General features: G+C 58.9%; 1 protein-coding gene across 21 annotated transcripts in view; it reads left to right on the forward strand.

Moving 5' to 3' along the window:
- Positions 1-14,532, forward strand: part of LOC135185089 (protocadherin gamma-A4-like) — a 223,480-nt gene extending 208,948 nt beyond the window's left edge. For all 21 annotated transcript variants that reach the window (XM_064161437.1, XM_064161440.1, XM_064161443.1 and 18 more), the window contains exons 3-4: positions 2,675-2,763; positions 13,906-14,532. In XM_064161437.1, the coding sequence (XP_064017507.1) occupies positions 2,675-2,763; positions 13,906-14,132 (316 nt within the window). In that variant the 3' untranslated portion in view covers positions 14,133-14,532. The remainder of the gene's footprint in view (positions 1-2,674; positions 2,764-13,905) is intronic.
- The last annotated feature ends 575 nt before the right edge of the window (positions 14,533-15,107 follow it).

The raw sequence follows: 15,107 nt of genomic DNA on the forward strand, positions 1-15,107 counted from the left end.
AGGGTTGGACTTGATGATCTGTGAGGTCTCTTCCAACCCTGATGATGCTGTGATGCTGTGATACTGTGATGCTGTGATGCTGTGATACTGTGATGCTGTGATCTTGGCTTTGGGCGGGCACCCTCAGTGCCCACCCTGGCATTTGTGACGTGCTGAGCTCTCAAGCATGGAGCTGCTGGTGGGACACACCGAAGCTGGGGCAGATCCTGGCTGCTTGAGCATGTCTGAGCAGGGCTTTGGGATCTGAGCAGGGCTTTGAGGTCTGGCAGCTCCTGGGTGTAAGAGCTGGGATGGTGGCAGCAGAGGAGGCCACCTTAGTGCCATGCAGCCTGGCGGTTTGCATGCTTGGCTGGGAAAAGGACTGGGCTGTCTCCAAGGGGAAAGGCTTTCAGTGACCCCCACCTCACTGCTGGGCAACTTCTAGGTGCAGGAGCAAGGGCAGCTCCCAGCCTGAGTGGGGCAGCACAGGGGCAAGGGGCAGAGCCTGGTGTCCCAGCGGGCAGCGAGCGTGGGGGGCAGTCAGAGTGCTGGGCTGGGAGAGGCCTGAGTGATGTGGTCACTGAAGGGCAGAGCAGAGGAGGAGGAGGAGGAGGAGGAGGAGGCAGGAAGCTGGTGAGACACTGAGGAGGGGAGGGGGTCCTGGGAGCCACAGCTCTGACCTCTGCGGAGGGGAAGCGCCACCAGCAGCGAGCACAGCTGGCACCTGGCAGATGTGAATGCAGGGCTTGTTAGGCTGGGCACAGGCTGTGATTGTAACCTCGGGGACAAACTCTCCTTCATCACAGCCTGGTGGCAGCCTCAGAACTTTCCCAGGCTCATCTGTGGTGCTCAGCCCCCTCCCAGCAGCCAGCCCCAGGGAACCAAGGGGACTCCAACCTCCTTTTTCCTCCTCTTGCTGTCGCTCCCAGGACTGTTTGCTGCTGGGTCTGCAGAGGTGGTGGCAGCTTTGGGCTGGCCCCTGTGAAGGGCACCCACCAGAAAGCTGGGGAGGGACTTTTGACAAGGGCTGGGAGTGCCAGGATGAGGGACAACAGCTTGGAGCTGGGAGAGTGGAGACTGAGACTGGAAAGGAGGAAGAAACTCTTGGCAGTGAGGATGGGGAAGCACTGGCACAGGTTGCCCAGGGAGGTTGTGGAGCACAGAGAGTGAAGATGAGGAGACACTGGCACAGGTTGAGGGTGGTGAGACACTGGCACAGGTTGCCCAGGGAGGTTGTGGAGCACAGAGAGTGAAGATGAGGAGACCCTGGCACAGGTTGAGGGTGGTGAGACACTGGCACAGGTTGCCCAGGGAGGTTGTGGAGCACAGAGAGTGAAGATGAGGAGACACTGGCACAGGTTGAGGGTGGTGAGATGCTGGCACAGGTTGCCCAGGGAGGTTGTGGAGCACAGAGAGTGAAGATGAGGAGACACTGGCACAGGTTGAGGGTGGTGAGACACTGGCACAGGTTGCCCAGGGAGGTTGTGGAGCACAGAGAGTGAAGATGAGGAGACACTGGCACAGGTTGAGGGTGGTGAGACACTGGCACAGGTTGCCCAGGGAGGTTGTGGAGCAACCTGTGCCAATGTCCCTTCCCTTCCCTTCCCTTCCCTTCCCTTCCCTTCCCTTCCCTTCCCTTCCCTTCCCTTCCCTTCCCTTCCCTTCCCTTCCCTTCCCGGCTCTGTGGTGGACTCTCTCCAGCAGTTCTGTGTCCCTCTGCACCTGGGGGCCCAGAGCTGGACACAGGACTCCAGCTGTGGCCTCAGCAGGGCAGAGCAGAGGGGCAGCAGAACCTCTCTGGACCTGCTCACCACAGCCCTTCTAATCCCAGGTTGGCATTGCCCTTCCTGGCCACGAGTGCCACCCCCTGCAGCCTCCAAGTACTCATGGTGTGGGTGTTTGTTCTTCAGAAGCCTGGAGGAGAGGAGCTGGAGACCTCTCAAAGTGTTTTGACTCTTGAGCCTTAGTTCAGTTGAAGGATTGAAAGCCTGCAGAGTCCTCTTCCCAGGGCAGGTTGAGGCTGGCTGTGAGGAGGAAGCTGCTGGCAGAGAGTGATTGGCGCTGGCATGGGCTGCCCAGGGAGGTGGTGGAGTGGCTGTGGCTGGAGGGGTTGAAGCACAGCCTGGCTGGGCACTGAGTGCCATGGGCTGGTTGGTTGGGCAGGGCTGGGGGCTAGGTTGGGCACTGAGTGCCATGGGCTGGTTGGTTGGGCAGGGCTGGGTGCTAGGCTGGGCACTGAGTGCCATGGGCTGATTGGTTGGGCAGGGCTGGGTGCTAGGTTGGGCACTGAGTGCCATGGGCTGGTTGGTTGGGCAGGGCTGGGTGCTAGGCTGGGCACTGAGTGCCATGGGCTGGTTGGTTGGGCAGGGCTGGGTGCTAGGTTGGGCACTGAGTGCCATGGGCTGGTTGGTTGGGCAGGGCTGGGGGCTAGGTTGGGCACTGAGTGCCATGGGCTGGTTGGTTGGGCAGGGCTGGGTGCTAGGTTGGGCACTGAGTGCCATGGTCTGGTTGGTTGGGCAGGGCTGGGTGCTACGCTGGGCTGGCTGAGCTTGGAGCTCTCTTCCAACCTGCTGGGTTCTATGAGTCTATGACTCTCTTCAGCAGCAGAGCAGCCCTCACCCTTGGCTCCTGCTGCTCTCTGACATGCTCCTGGCCCAGCTGCAGCTGACTTGCTGTTTGTTTTCTCTTCCCACAGCTCCCAGAATGCAGAGGAAGCTGGAGCTTGGCCCAACAACCAGTTTGACACTGAGATGCTCCAAGCCATGATCCTGGCTTCAGCAAACGGTTGGTGGGAAAAGCATGGCCCTGGCTCTCCAGGCAGATAAGAGGCTGCTGGGGTGGATGTGTCTGGGTTCACTGGGGGTGGCTTCAGAAGGCTTCCTTCAGCAGGAGGTGGTGGAAGGGCACTGCTGTCCGTGGTAGCCTGCAGAGGAGAGAGGTTAGGAGAGGTTTAGGCAGAGGAGGTGGAATCCTAGAATGGTTTAGGTTGGAAGGGAGCTCAAAGCTCAGCCAGTCCCAACCCCTCTGTGCCACAGGCAGGGACACCTCCCACTAGAACAGGTTGCTCAAGGACTCATCCAACCTGGTGCTGAACACCTCCAGGGAGGTTGTGGAGCACAGAAGCACCCAATGTGATCAAAGATCACATTGGGTGCTTCTGTGCTCCACAACCTCCCTGGGAAACCTGTGCCACAGGCTCACAGGGTGTCAGGGGTTGGAAGGGACCCAAAGAGCTCATCCAGTCCAAGCCCCCTGCCAGAGCAGGACCACACAACCCAGCTCAGGGCACACAGAACACATCCAGACAGGTCTGGGAAGGCTCCACACAAGGAGACTTCACAACCTCTCTGGGCAGCCTGTGCCAGGGCTCTGGGACCCTTCCAGGCAAGAAGTTCCCCCTTGTGCTGAGCTGAACCTCCTGTGCTGCAGCTTCCATCCACTGCTGCTTGTCCTGTGCCAGGGAGCAGTGAGCAGAGCCTGTCCCCCCCTCCTCCTGACCCCCAGCCCCCAGAGAGTTCCAGACATTGATTCAATCCCCTCTCAGGCTTCTCTTCTCCAGACTAAAAAGCCCCTTCTTGAACACCTCCAGGCATGGGCACTCCACCACTTCCACCCTGGGCAGCCTGTGCCAATCCCTGACCACTCTTGCAGCACAGAAATTGTTCCTCACCTCCAACCTCACCCTCCCCTGGCACAACCTGAGGCCATTTCCTCCTGTCCTTGCCACGTGGATGGCATCATTAGCTTGGTGACAGGCAGTGGCTTGTGTTACATGGAAGAGCTGCTCCTGGGATGTGTTGTAAGCTGCTTGGTTCCAGGAGGTCACAGTCAAACATCTGCTGTGCTGCAAGGTGAGGAGGTAGGAAGCCTGGAAGATACTCTTGTGGCTGGAGGCTGGGCCAGGAACACAGCTTGAGCCAGTGTCCTGCTGCCCTGAGACCCCAGGGTGTGCTCCCTGCTCACTCCAGGGCACTCCATGGGGGCCAAGGTTTGCCCCCACCTTGTTGTTGGTTACTGGGGTTTGATCTGGGGTCGTTTGGGGTTGATCTCTTCAGGTTTAGGGTGGTGCTGTGCAGAGGCAGTGGGCAGGCAGAACTGTTCCCATGCCCCCATGGCTTGGTGTAGAAGAAGTGGTTGGTGAAAAGCTCCACAGGAGCCTGCAGGGTGAGTGCAGCCCAGACACAAGCCTGTGCTGGGCTGCAGCCAGAGCAGTGTGGGCACAGGGCAAGGGAGGGGATCCTGCCCCTTGGCTCTGCTCTCCTCACACCCCACCTGCAGTCCTGGGGGCAGGTCTGGAGCCCCCAGCACAAGCAGGACATGGAAGTGTTGGAGCCCGTGCAGAGGAGGCCACCAAGATGCTGAGAGGGCTGCAGCAGCTCTGCTCTGAGCACAGGCTGAGAGAGTTGGGGCTGTGCAGCCTGGAGAGGAGAAGGCTTCCAGGAGACCTTGGAGTGGCCTTGCAGGATCTGCAGGGGGCTGCAGGAGGTCTGGAGAGGGACTATTGACAAGGTCTGGGAATGAGAGGAGGAGGAGGAGGAATGGGTTTGAAGTGGCAGAGGGGAAACTGAAACTGGATGTGAGGAAGAAGTTGTTTGCAGTGAGGGTGGTGAGAGACTGGCACAGGTTGAGGATGCTGAGACACTGACACAGGTTGAGGATGCTGAGACACTGACACAGGTTGAGGATGCTGAGACCCTGGCACAGGTTGAGGGTGCTGAGACACTGACACAGGTTGAGGATGCTGAGACACTGACACAGGTTTCCCAGGGAGGTTGTGGAGCACAGAAGCACTGAATGTGATCTTTGATCACATTCAGTGCTTCTGTGCTCCACAACCTCCCTGTAGGTGTTCAGGACCAGTCTGGATGAGGCCTTGAGCAACCTGTTCTAGTGGGAGCTGTCCCTGCCTATGGCAAGAGATTGAGACTGGCTGAGCTCCGAGGTCCCTCCCAACTTAAACCACTCTGTGATTCCAAGTGCAAAGCTAACTCTGAGCAGGGCTCTGGAGGGGGAGGTTGAGTTCCACTCAGCCTTTCCCCACAAAAGCCCTTCAGGTCTTTCCCCTGCCCTGGGTTTAAAGATAGAATCCAGACCAGGGTCATATAAACCCCGAGCAGAGATGCTTGGGATGTTTCCTCCGAGCTGCTGGGGAGAGAAGGAATCCGGGGGAGGAGGGAGGGCTCTGCTGCTTGCAGCTGAACTTTGATGCTCGGCAGACGCCGGCAGCCTGGAGCCACAGCTGCCGTGGCTGGGACAGGGACGAAGGGCTTGGCCCAGGGACTTGTTTACAAGGGGGGAAAAATGCTTCTGCCCTGAGAAACCGCCGTGGAAAAAAGGCAGCCTCTGGGGGCTGCCTGTGGTTATCATCACCCTCTGCCTCCAGAGCTGCTTTTCTTGCTCCACAAACAAAGCTGTTTGGGTTCCCCCCCCCCAAACACGAGGGCTGCTCCAGAAGTTCCCCAGCATCAGAGAGCTGAGCAGGTCCCTTCCAGGCTCTCACCCTCCCTGGAGGTGTTTAACAGGAGGCTGGATGTGGCCCTCAGTGCTGTTAGTTCATTGGAAGGTGTTGGGTTGGACTCAATGATCACAGAAGCAGGCAGGGTTGGAAGGGAGCACAAGGAGCAGGCAGTGCCAACCCCCTGCCATGCCCAGGGACACCCTACCCTAGAGCAGGCTGCACACAGCCTCAGTTAGCCTGGCCTCAAACACCTCCAGGGATGAGGCTTCCACCACCTCCCTGGGCAGGCTGTGCCAGGCTCTCACCACCCTCATGGTGGGTGAAGAACTTCTTCCAGGCTGACTCTCCCCACCTCCAGCTTTGCTCCATTCCCCTCAGCCCCATCCCTCCCTGACAGCCTCAAAAGTCTCTCCCCAGCTTTCTTGTACCCCCTTCAGATCCTGGCAGGCCACAAGAAGGTCACCTGGGAGCCTCCTCTGCTCCAGCCTGCACAGCCCCAACTCCCTCAGCCTCTCCTCATAGGAGAGGTGCTCCAGCCCTCTGCTCATCCTCCTGGCCCTACTCTGGACACCTTCCATGGTTGTCCCCAGCACCATCCTCCTCCCTCCTCCTCCTCCTCCTCCCACTCATTTGTGGGTCTCAGCAACCCTCCTTCTCCTGGCAGCTCCATCTTAGCCAGGGCTGGGCAGATGGGAGCAGGGTGGGAAGGACATTAGAGAATGGTGAACCCCTGCCTGTATCCCTACCCTGTGCCAGGTCTTGCCCTTCCTTTCAGCAGGAGCCAGAGCAGGTCCTGCCATGGCAAACCTGCATGATCCAATTGCTCTGGGGATGAAATTGCTTCCCAGGGGTCCAGTCTCCCTCTGAAGGCAGAACATAGACCAGAGAATGGTTTAGATTGAAAGGGACCTCAAAGCTCAGCCAGTTCCAACCCCCTGCCATAGGCAGGGACACCTCCCTCTAGAACAGGTCTCATCCAACCTGGTCCTGAACACCTCCAGGGAGGTTGTGGGGCACAGAATCACCCAATGTGATCTTTGATCACATTGGGTGATTCTGTGCCCCACAACCTCCCTGGGAAGCCTGTGCCAGGGTCTCACCACCCTCAACCTGTGCCAGTGTCTCACCACCCTCAACCTGTGCCAGGGTCTCACCACCCTCAACCTGTGCCTTGTGCTGGGGGCTGCAGAACTGCCCCCAGGACTGCAGGTGGGGTGTGAGGAGAGCAGAGCCAAGGGGCAGAATCCCCTCCCTTGCCCTGTGCCCACACTGCTCTGGCTGCAGCCCAGCACAGGGTTGTGTCTGGGCTGCACTCACTCTGCAGGCTCCTGCTGAGCTTTTCACCACCCCAGACCCCCAGGTCCTGTTCCTCAGGGCTGCTCTCAGCCATTCCCCACCCAGCCTGGAGCTGTGCTTGGGACTGCACTGACCCAGGGGCAGGACCTTCCACTTGGCCCTGTTGAATGCCATGAGGTTGGCCTGGGCACAGCTCTGCAGCCTGTGCAGGTCCCTCTGGATGGATCCCTGCCCCTCTAGCAGGTCGACTGTGCCACACAGCCTGGTGCCAGCTGCAGACTTGCTGAGGCTGCACTGATGGCTCTGCCCATGGCACTGACACTGATGTTAAACAGCACTGGGCCCACCTGGGAAGTTGCTTTCCCTCTGGGGCTGTGACCTTGCTGCAGGGCTTCTGACTCCCTTTCTGAGCTCCATGCCTCTGGACCTTCCTCCCTTGGAGCACAGCAAACAGCAAATGTTTGGAGCCCTCTGAGAGGCCAGAGGCAGCTGCTGAGACAGACCGAGGAGCACAGATGCTCCAGGACAGCAGGGACCTCCTGGCCTTAACATACTCTGCCTTCCAGAGGGCATTCGTGGAGGTGCCACGAGAGAGCAGACAGAAAGGCAGCCTGGGGAGGTCCTTCCCAGCTCCACTGCCCACAGCCTGGGGCACAGACGCTCTGTATTGGGCTCTCCTGGAAGCCCCAGCAGCTGCGGCTCTGGGGCTGCTCTCCTCTGCAGCCCTCTGCTTACCCAAGGGTGGTGGAGCCACTTGCTGGCTGTTTTTGCTGGCGCTCCAGTCCTTGTTTTCCTCCTCGGGACCCTTTGGGATAATGGTTGGCTGCTGGTAAAGGCTGAGCAAAACTTTTCCAGTCACAGGAGCTGAAGTGCTGTGCTTGGCAAGTGCCCATTTATAGCCCTCTATTGTCCCTGTTCTCTTTTCTTCTCAGCCTTAATGTCACTGTTACCTAGAAACAGCCTTTTGCTCTGCCCTGGGACAGGCTGGGAACTCTGCTGGCAGCTTTCTCTCCCCCATGAAAGCTGTGCTCTGACTGCAAACCAGTCCCTGGTGACCACTTGTCCTGCTGCCCCCCAGCCTCCTTCCTTCCTTGGTGAAGCTGGAAGGGTCCAGGGGGGCAAACAGGGCAGTGGCACCTAGCAGGAGGGGCACAGGAGGAGATGCCAAAGCACACCAAGTTCCCAAGTGGGCTGTGTCCAGCTGGGGAGAGCCTGGAAATAGATCTTCCTGTCGAGAGTCCCTTGGGAGTCCAGCCAGGAGCCTCACCCTGGGGTGAGAGCTCATCTGCAGCTGCCCTGGCCCTGCTTGCAGCACCTCTACAGTTGGTTGTTACTCTTAGCACAGGAATAGTTTGAGTGGGAAGGGACCTCCAAACTCACACAGGCCAACCCCCTGCAGCCAGCAGGGGCAGCTGCGGCCAGAGCAGGCTGCTCACAGCCCCCAGACAACTTCATAGAATGAAGGAGGTTGGCAGAGAGCTCCAAGCTCCCCCAGCCCAGCCCAGCCTAGCCCCCAGCCCTGCCCAACCAACCAGCCCATGGCACTCAGTGCCCAGCCAGCCTTGGCTCCAACCCCTCCAGCCACGGCCACTCCACCCCCTCCCTGGGCAGCCCATTCCAGTGCCAATCACTCTCTCTGCCAGCAGCTTCCTCCTCACAGCCAGCCCCAACCTGCCCTGCCACAGCTGCAGCCTGGGGCCCCTTCTGCTGCTGCTGCCTGCCTGGCACCAGAGCCCAACCCCACCTGGCTACAGCCTCCCTGCAGGCAGCTGCAGGCAGCAATCAGCTCTGCCCTGAGGCTCCTCTGCTGCAGGCTGCACCCCCCCAGCTCCCTCAGCCTCTCCTTGTCCTACCACAACAGGCCCTGCTCAAAAAGCCTGTCCCCAGCATTCTTCTTGTCCCCTTTATGCCCTGCAAGGCTACCAGAAGGTCTCCCTGGAGCCTTCTCTTCTCGACCCTGAACACCCCCAGCCCTGCCAGCACTGCTGTGCCCTCCTCTGGCCCTGCTCCAGCAGGTCCCTGCCTGTGCTGTGCTGAGGGCTCCAGAGCTGCCCCAGCACTGCAGGGGAGGTCTGAAGCAGAGCAGAGCAGAGGGGCAGAATCCCCTCCCTGCCCCTACTGCCCACACTTGCCCTCCACTGATGTGCTGAGCAGTGAACAGCACCAACTACTCCTCCACTCCTCCTCCAGCCCCAGCTTCCCCCAGCCCCAGCGTGTCTGTGACCCGTGCAGTGGGAGCTGCAGAGGTCCTGCCCTGGTGGATGCTCTCACAGGGACCTTTCCCCACGCTGTGCTTGGAGCTGCTCCTGCCCAGCCCCCAGCTGGGTGCACGATGTCCTGCCAGGCTTGGGGCTCGCTGTTGTGTTTTCCTCCGGCTGCTCCAGCAGAGCAGCTGGAACGGCTCAGGCTGCAGTTGTTTCCCTGCCAGGGGATGTGCAGGCAGCAGCATTGCAAGAGGGGGGGGGGGGGGAGGGGTGTGTGGGGCCGGTGGGCTGTGGCTCAGCTTTTTGTTTCCCTCTCTGGCCGGCTTAGCCTCTGCCATATGCTCAGAAGAGAGCTAAGGCGACAGGGAGGCGTGGGCAGGTCTGGTCTGCAGCGAGGGCGAAGAGGAGAGGAGCAGCTCACGTTCTCTGCTGCCTCCTCTTCTGGGTGTCCTCAGTGCAGACAGGGAGCAGCAGCCACAGGCTCTGCCTTGGCTCCCTGCTCTGCTGCTTTAGCTGCCCGAGAGAGCACTGGGAGGCTCTCCTCACCCGCAGGGATGCTCTCTGCCCTGCCCTGGCCAGGTCACAGCTGGAGCACTGGGACAGGCTCTGGGCTCCCCAGTGCCAGAGGGGCAGGGAAGTGCTGGGCAGAGCCCAGAGCAGGCTGCAGAGCTGCTGAGGGATCTGGAGCAGCTCTGAGAGGAGCAGAGGCTGAGAGCCCTGGGGCTGAGAGCCTGCAGCAGAGCAGCCCCAGAGGGCAGCTGAGCAATGCTCAGCACCAGCTAAAGGAGCTGTGGGGGGCAAGAGGCTGGGGCCAGGCTCTTGTCAGTGGTGCCCAGGGACAGCACAAGGGGCAGAGGGCACAAAGTGGCACCCAGGAGGTTCCACCTGAGCAGGAGGAGGAACTCATTAGGTGTGAGGGTGCTGGAGGCCTGGAGCAGGCTGCCCACAGAGGTTGTGGAGTCTCCTTGTGTGGAGAGCTTCCAACCCCTGCCTGGGCACTGTGCTGCTGGGCAAGCTGCTGTGGGTGCCCTGCTTGGGCAGTGGAGCTGGACTGGCTCTATAGATTCCAGCCCCTCCTGTGCTTGTGCTCTGTGTCCACATTCAGGTGCCCAAAGCAGTCAAAAGGCTGCGGTGGCTCCGCAGTGCCCAGGGCCGAGGCAGGGCTTCAGCAAACCGTTTCTGAGCAGGGCTTTGTGCAGGGCTCCCACCCTGAGCCGTGCCCAGGCGGCGATGCCAGAGCAGATCCTGCAGAGCTCATGGCAACAGCATCTCTCAGGCTTTGCCATCTCTCCGTGCTCATTTCCCCCCCCCCCCCTCCCCACCTCTGCACATCCATCCCCCCACCCTGTTTCCATCTGCTCCTTCCAGCAGCTCCCCAGCATCCCGGGGGGCTCCGCCAGGGCCCTTCCCCCTCTCTGCGCTTGCTCTCTGCCTGCTGAAGCTTTCTGCACAGCGACAGGAACGAATTTGCCTTCCCCTCCCCCCCCCCCCCTCTCTCCACTGCTCCCAGACCTGAGCCATCAGCTGAGCTTCGACATCGATCTGCTTTGTGCTCAGCTTCCTAGAGCCATTTTGTGGCAGTGCAGGGTAGGGAAGGGGGTCGGGGGGGGGGGGGGGGGGGGGGGTCGGGGCTGTGTGTGTTATTTTTTCCTCCTCTGATGCACTCCCCGAATAAACCTGAGTGGAGCAGGGCTGGGGGGCAGGGTGGTAAATGCAAGGAGAGCTCAAAAGAGACTGAAGCCTAATATTGGATTCCTCTTAATGCAGCACTAATGGCTGTGGCTGCGCAGAGTGGCTGCCGTGGGACAGCTTCCAGGGAGGGAGGGCAGTGCGGGGAGCAAGGTGGGGCCAGCAGCCAGCCAGGCACAGGCACAGGCAGCCCCACTGCTGCTGAGGGTAGAGAAGTTGCCCTCCCCTCAGGCAGCCCCAAAGCGCAGGCTCACAGGGTAGGAGAGGAGGAAGAGCTTCAGCAGCAGAGTGGTGAGAGCCTGGAATGGGTTGCCCAGGGAGGTGGTGGAGGTCTCATCCCTGGAGGTGTTTGAGGCCAGGCTGGCTGAGGCTGTGTGCAGCCTGCTCTAGGGTAGGGTGTCCCTGAGCATGGCAGGGGGTTGGAACTGGCTGCTCCTTGTGGTCCCTTCCAACCCTGCCTGATTCTATGATTAGAAGTTGGAAAGGACCCAAAGAGACCAGAGAATGGTTTAGGTTGGAAGTGGACCTCAAGGATCATCCAGTTCCAACCCCTCTGTGCCACAGGCAGGGACACCTCTCACTAGAACAGGTTGCTCAAGGCCTCATCCAACCTGGTCCTGAACACCTCCAGGGAGGTTGTGGAGCACAGAATCACCCAATGTGATCTTTGAACAACAGAGAAGGTTTCAACTCAACATGGGCAGAAACTGCTGTGCAGTGAGGCTGGCAGAGCCCTGGAGCAGGCTGCCCAGAGAGGCTGTGCAGTCTCCTTCTCCGGAGGCTCTCAAACCCAACCTGGATGCATTCCTGTGTGCACTACCCTGGGGGGAATCCTGCCTGCAGGGGGGGTTTGGATGGGTGAGCTCCTGCAACAGAACGAGGGGCCCCAGGCTGCAGCTGTGGCAGGGCAGGTTGGGGCTGGCTGTGAGGAGGAAGCTGGTGGCAGAGTGATTGGCACTGGAATGGGCTGCCCAGGGAGGGGGTGGAGTGGCCGTGGCTGGAGGGGTTGGAGCCAAGGCTGGCTGGGCACTGAGTGCCATGGGCTGGTTGGTTGGGCAGGGCTGGGGGCTAGACTGGGCTGGGGGAGCTTGGGGCTCTCTGCCAGCCTGCTGGGGTCTGTGAGTCTATCCTTGAGGTCCCTTCCAGCCTCTAACGTTCTGTGACCCTCGGTGCTGCTGGCACTGGAGGTGAGCTGTGGCCAGCATTAACAGCCTGCCTCCTTCTTCCCCCTCCCGCTGGTTTTCGGTGTCTGTCTGTCTGGCCGGCCGTGTGTCTGTCTGTCTGGCTGTGTGTCTGTCTGTCTGTCTGGCTCTGTGTCTGTGTGTGTGGCTGTGTCTGTCTGTCTGTGTCTGTGTGTATCTGTGTGTGTCTGTGTCCGTGTGTGTGTCTGTCTCTGTGTCTGTCTGTGTGTCTGTGTGTCTGTCTGTGTGTGTCTGTGTGTGTCTGTCTGTCTGTGTGTCTGTGTGTGTCTGTGTGTGTGTGTCTGTGTCTGTCTGTCTGTGTGTCTGTCTGTGTGTCTGTCTGTGTGTCTCTGTGTGTCTATGTGTATCTGTGTATCTGTGTCTGTGTGTCTGTGTGTGTCTGTGTGTCTGTCTGTGTGTCTGTGTGTGTCTGTGTGTCTGTCTGTCTGTGTGTGTCTGTCTGTGTGTCTGTCGGTCTCTCCGTGCCTGTCTGTGTGTCTGTATGTCTGTGTGTCTGTATGTCTGTGTGTCTGTGTGTGTCTGTCTGTGTGCCTGTCTGTGTGTCTGTGTGTCTGTCTGTGTCTGTCTGTGTGTGTCTCTCTGTCTGTGTCTGCCTGTGTGTGTCTCTCTGTCTGTGTCTGTGTCTGTGTGTCTGTGTCTGTCTGTGTGTCTGTGTGTCTCTCTGTGTGTCTGTGTCTGTCTGTGTGTCTGTGTGTCTGTGTGCGTCTGTCTGTCTGTCTGTGTGTGTCTGTGTGTGTCTCTGTCTGTGTGTGTCTGTCTGTGTCTCTGTCTGTGTGTGTCTGTCTGTGTCTCTGTCTGTGTGTGTCTGTCTGTGTGTCTGTGTGTGTCTGTCTGTGCGTCTGTGTGTCTGTCTGTGTGTGTGTCTGTGTGTGTGTCTGTGTGTGTCTGTCTGTGTGTGTGTGTCTGTGTGTGTGTCTGTGTGTGTGTCTGTGTGTGTGTCTGTGTGTGTGTCTGTGTGTGTGTGTCTGTGTGTCTGTGTGTGTGTCTGTGTGTCTGTCTGTGTGTGTGTCTGTGTGTGTGTCTGTGTGTGTGTGTGTCTGTGTGTGTGTGTCTGTGTGTGTGTCTGTGTGTGTGTCTGTGTGTCTGTCTGTGTGTGTGTCTGTGTGTGTGTCTGTGTGTGTCTGTCTGTGTGTGTGTCTGTGTGTGTGTCTGTCTGTGTCTGTCTGTGTGTGTCTGTGTGTCTGTCTGTGTGTCTGTGTGTCTGTGTGTCTGTCTGTGTGTGTCTGTGTGTCTGTCTGTGTGTGTGTCTGTGTGTGTGTCTGTGTGTGTGTGTCTGTGTGTGTGTCTGTGTGTGTGTCTGTGTGTCTGTCTGTGTGTCTGTCTGTGTGTGTCTGTGTGTGTGTCTGTGTGTGTCTGTCTGTGTGTGTGTCTGTGTGTGTGTCTGTCTGTGTCTGTCTGTGTGTCTGTCTGTGTGTCTGTGTGTCTGTGTGTCTGTCTGTGTCTGTCTGTGTGTGTCTGTGTGTCTGTCTGTGTGTCTGTGTGTCTGTGTGTCTGTCTGTGTGTGTCTGTGTGTCTGTCTGTGTGTGTGTCTGTGTGTGTGTCTGTGTGTGTGTGTCTGTGTGTGTCTGTCTGTGTGTGTGTCTGTGTGTCTGTCTGTCTGTGTGTCTGTCTGTGTGTGTCTGTGTGTCTGTGTGTCTGTCTGTCTGTGTGTCTGTCGGTCTCTCTGTGCCTGTCTGTGTGTCTGTCTGTGTCTGTCTGTGTCTGTGTGTCTGTGTGTCTGTCTGTCTGTGTCTCTGTGTCTGTCTGTCTGTGTCTGTCTGTCTGTGTCTGTGTGTGTCTGTCTGTGCGTCTGTCGGTCTCTCCGTGCCTGTCTGTGTGTCTGTCTGTCTGTGTGCCTGTCTGTGCCTGTCTGTGTGTCTGTCGGTCTCTCCGTGCCTGTCCGTGTGTCTGTGTGTGCCTGTCTGTGTGTCTGTCGGTCTCTCCGTGCCTGTCTGTGTGTCTGTCTGTCTGTCTGTGTGTGCCTGTCTGTGTGTCTGTCGGTCTCTCCGTGCCTGTCTGTGTGTCTGTCTGTCTGTCTGTGTGTGCCTGTCTGTGTGTCTGTCGGTCTCTCCGTGCCTGTCCGTGTGTCTCCCCGCAGAAGCCGCTGACGGCAGCTCGACGCTGGGCGGCGGGAGCGGCACCATGGGGCTGAGCGCCCGCTACGGTCCGCAGTTCACCCTGCAGCACGTCCCGGACTACCGGCAGAACGTGTACATCCCGGGCAGCACTGCCACCCTCACCACCGCCGCCGGCAAGCGCGACCCCAAGGCTGCCAGCTCCGCCGGGGGCAACAAGAAGAAATCCGGCAAGAAGGAGAAGAAGTAGAGAGGAGGAGGAGGAGGAGGAGGAGGAGGAGGAAGGAGGAGAAGAAGCAGAACGAAGAAGGAGACCTTAGAGCTTACAGGGCAGTTGGCTCCAGCACTCTCCCCCCTCCACAAATCACAGCCCGGCTGTGAATTCCGTGGGGTTTGGGTTTATTTTGGGGGGGGGGGGGGGGAGGGGAGGTGTTGTTCTTTGTTTTTTTTTTTATAATCTCTTTTCTCTCCTTTTCTGTTTTCTTTCTTTTTGTTTCTTTTTGGTGATGCAACAAAGTAGGGAAAGCTGCGAATGTATCTTTGGCATCATCAGAGCTGGGAGCAGGGCTCGGCTGCTGCTCCTAGAGCTGGGGGTGGAAACCCCTCCAGGAGCTACAGCGAAGGCAAACAAAGTGCCCTGTGAATATTTGCTAATGTTTTATACGACCCCTCCCTGCCCTGCCCCCCCTGCCCCTCCCCCGGCCTCTTTGGAATCCCAGAATGGGTTAGGTTGGAAGGCAGCTTAAGAGATCATCTCCTCCAACCTCCCTGCCGTGCACAGGGATCCCTCTGGACAGGGACCTTAGAGAGATCTCCTCCAACCTCCCTGCCATGGGCAGGGATCCCTCTGGACAGGGACCTTAGAGAGATCTCCTCCAACCTCCCTGCCATGCACAGGGATCCCTCTGGACAGGGACCTTAGAGAGATCTCCTCCAACCTCCCTGCCATGGACAGGGATCCCTCTTGACAGGGACCTTGGAGAGATCTCCACCTCCCTGCCATGGGCAGGGATCCCTCTGGACAGGGACCTTAGAGAGATCTCCTCCAACCTCCCTGCCATGGACAGGGATCCCTCTATGACAGGGACCTTAGAGAGATCTCCTCCAACCTCCCTGCCATGGACAGGGACCCCTCTGGACAGGGACCTTAGAGATCATCTCCTCCAACCTCCCTGCCATGGACAGGGATCCCTCTTGACAGGGACCTTAGAGAGATCTCCTCCAA

The sequence above is a fragment of the Pogoniulus pusillus genome, chromosome 22, assembly GCF_015220805.1.
Source record: "Pogoniulus pusillus isolate bPogPus1 chromosome 22, bPogPus1.pri, whole genome shotgun sequence".
Classification (NCBI taxonomy): domain Eukaryota; kingdom Metazoa; phylum Chordata; class Aves; order Piciformes; family Lybiidae; genus Pogoniulus; species Pogoniulus pusillus.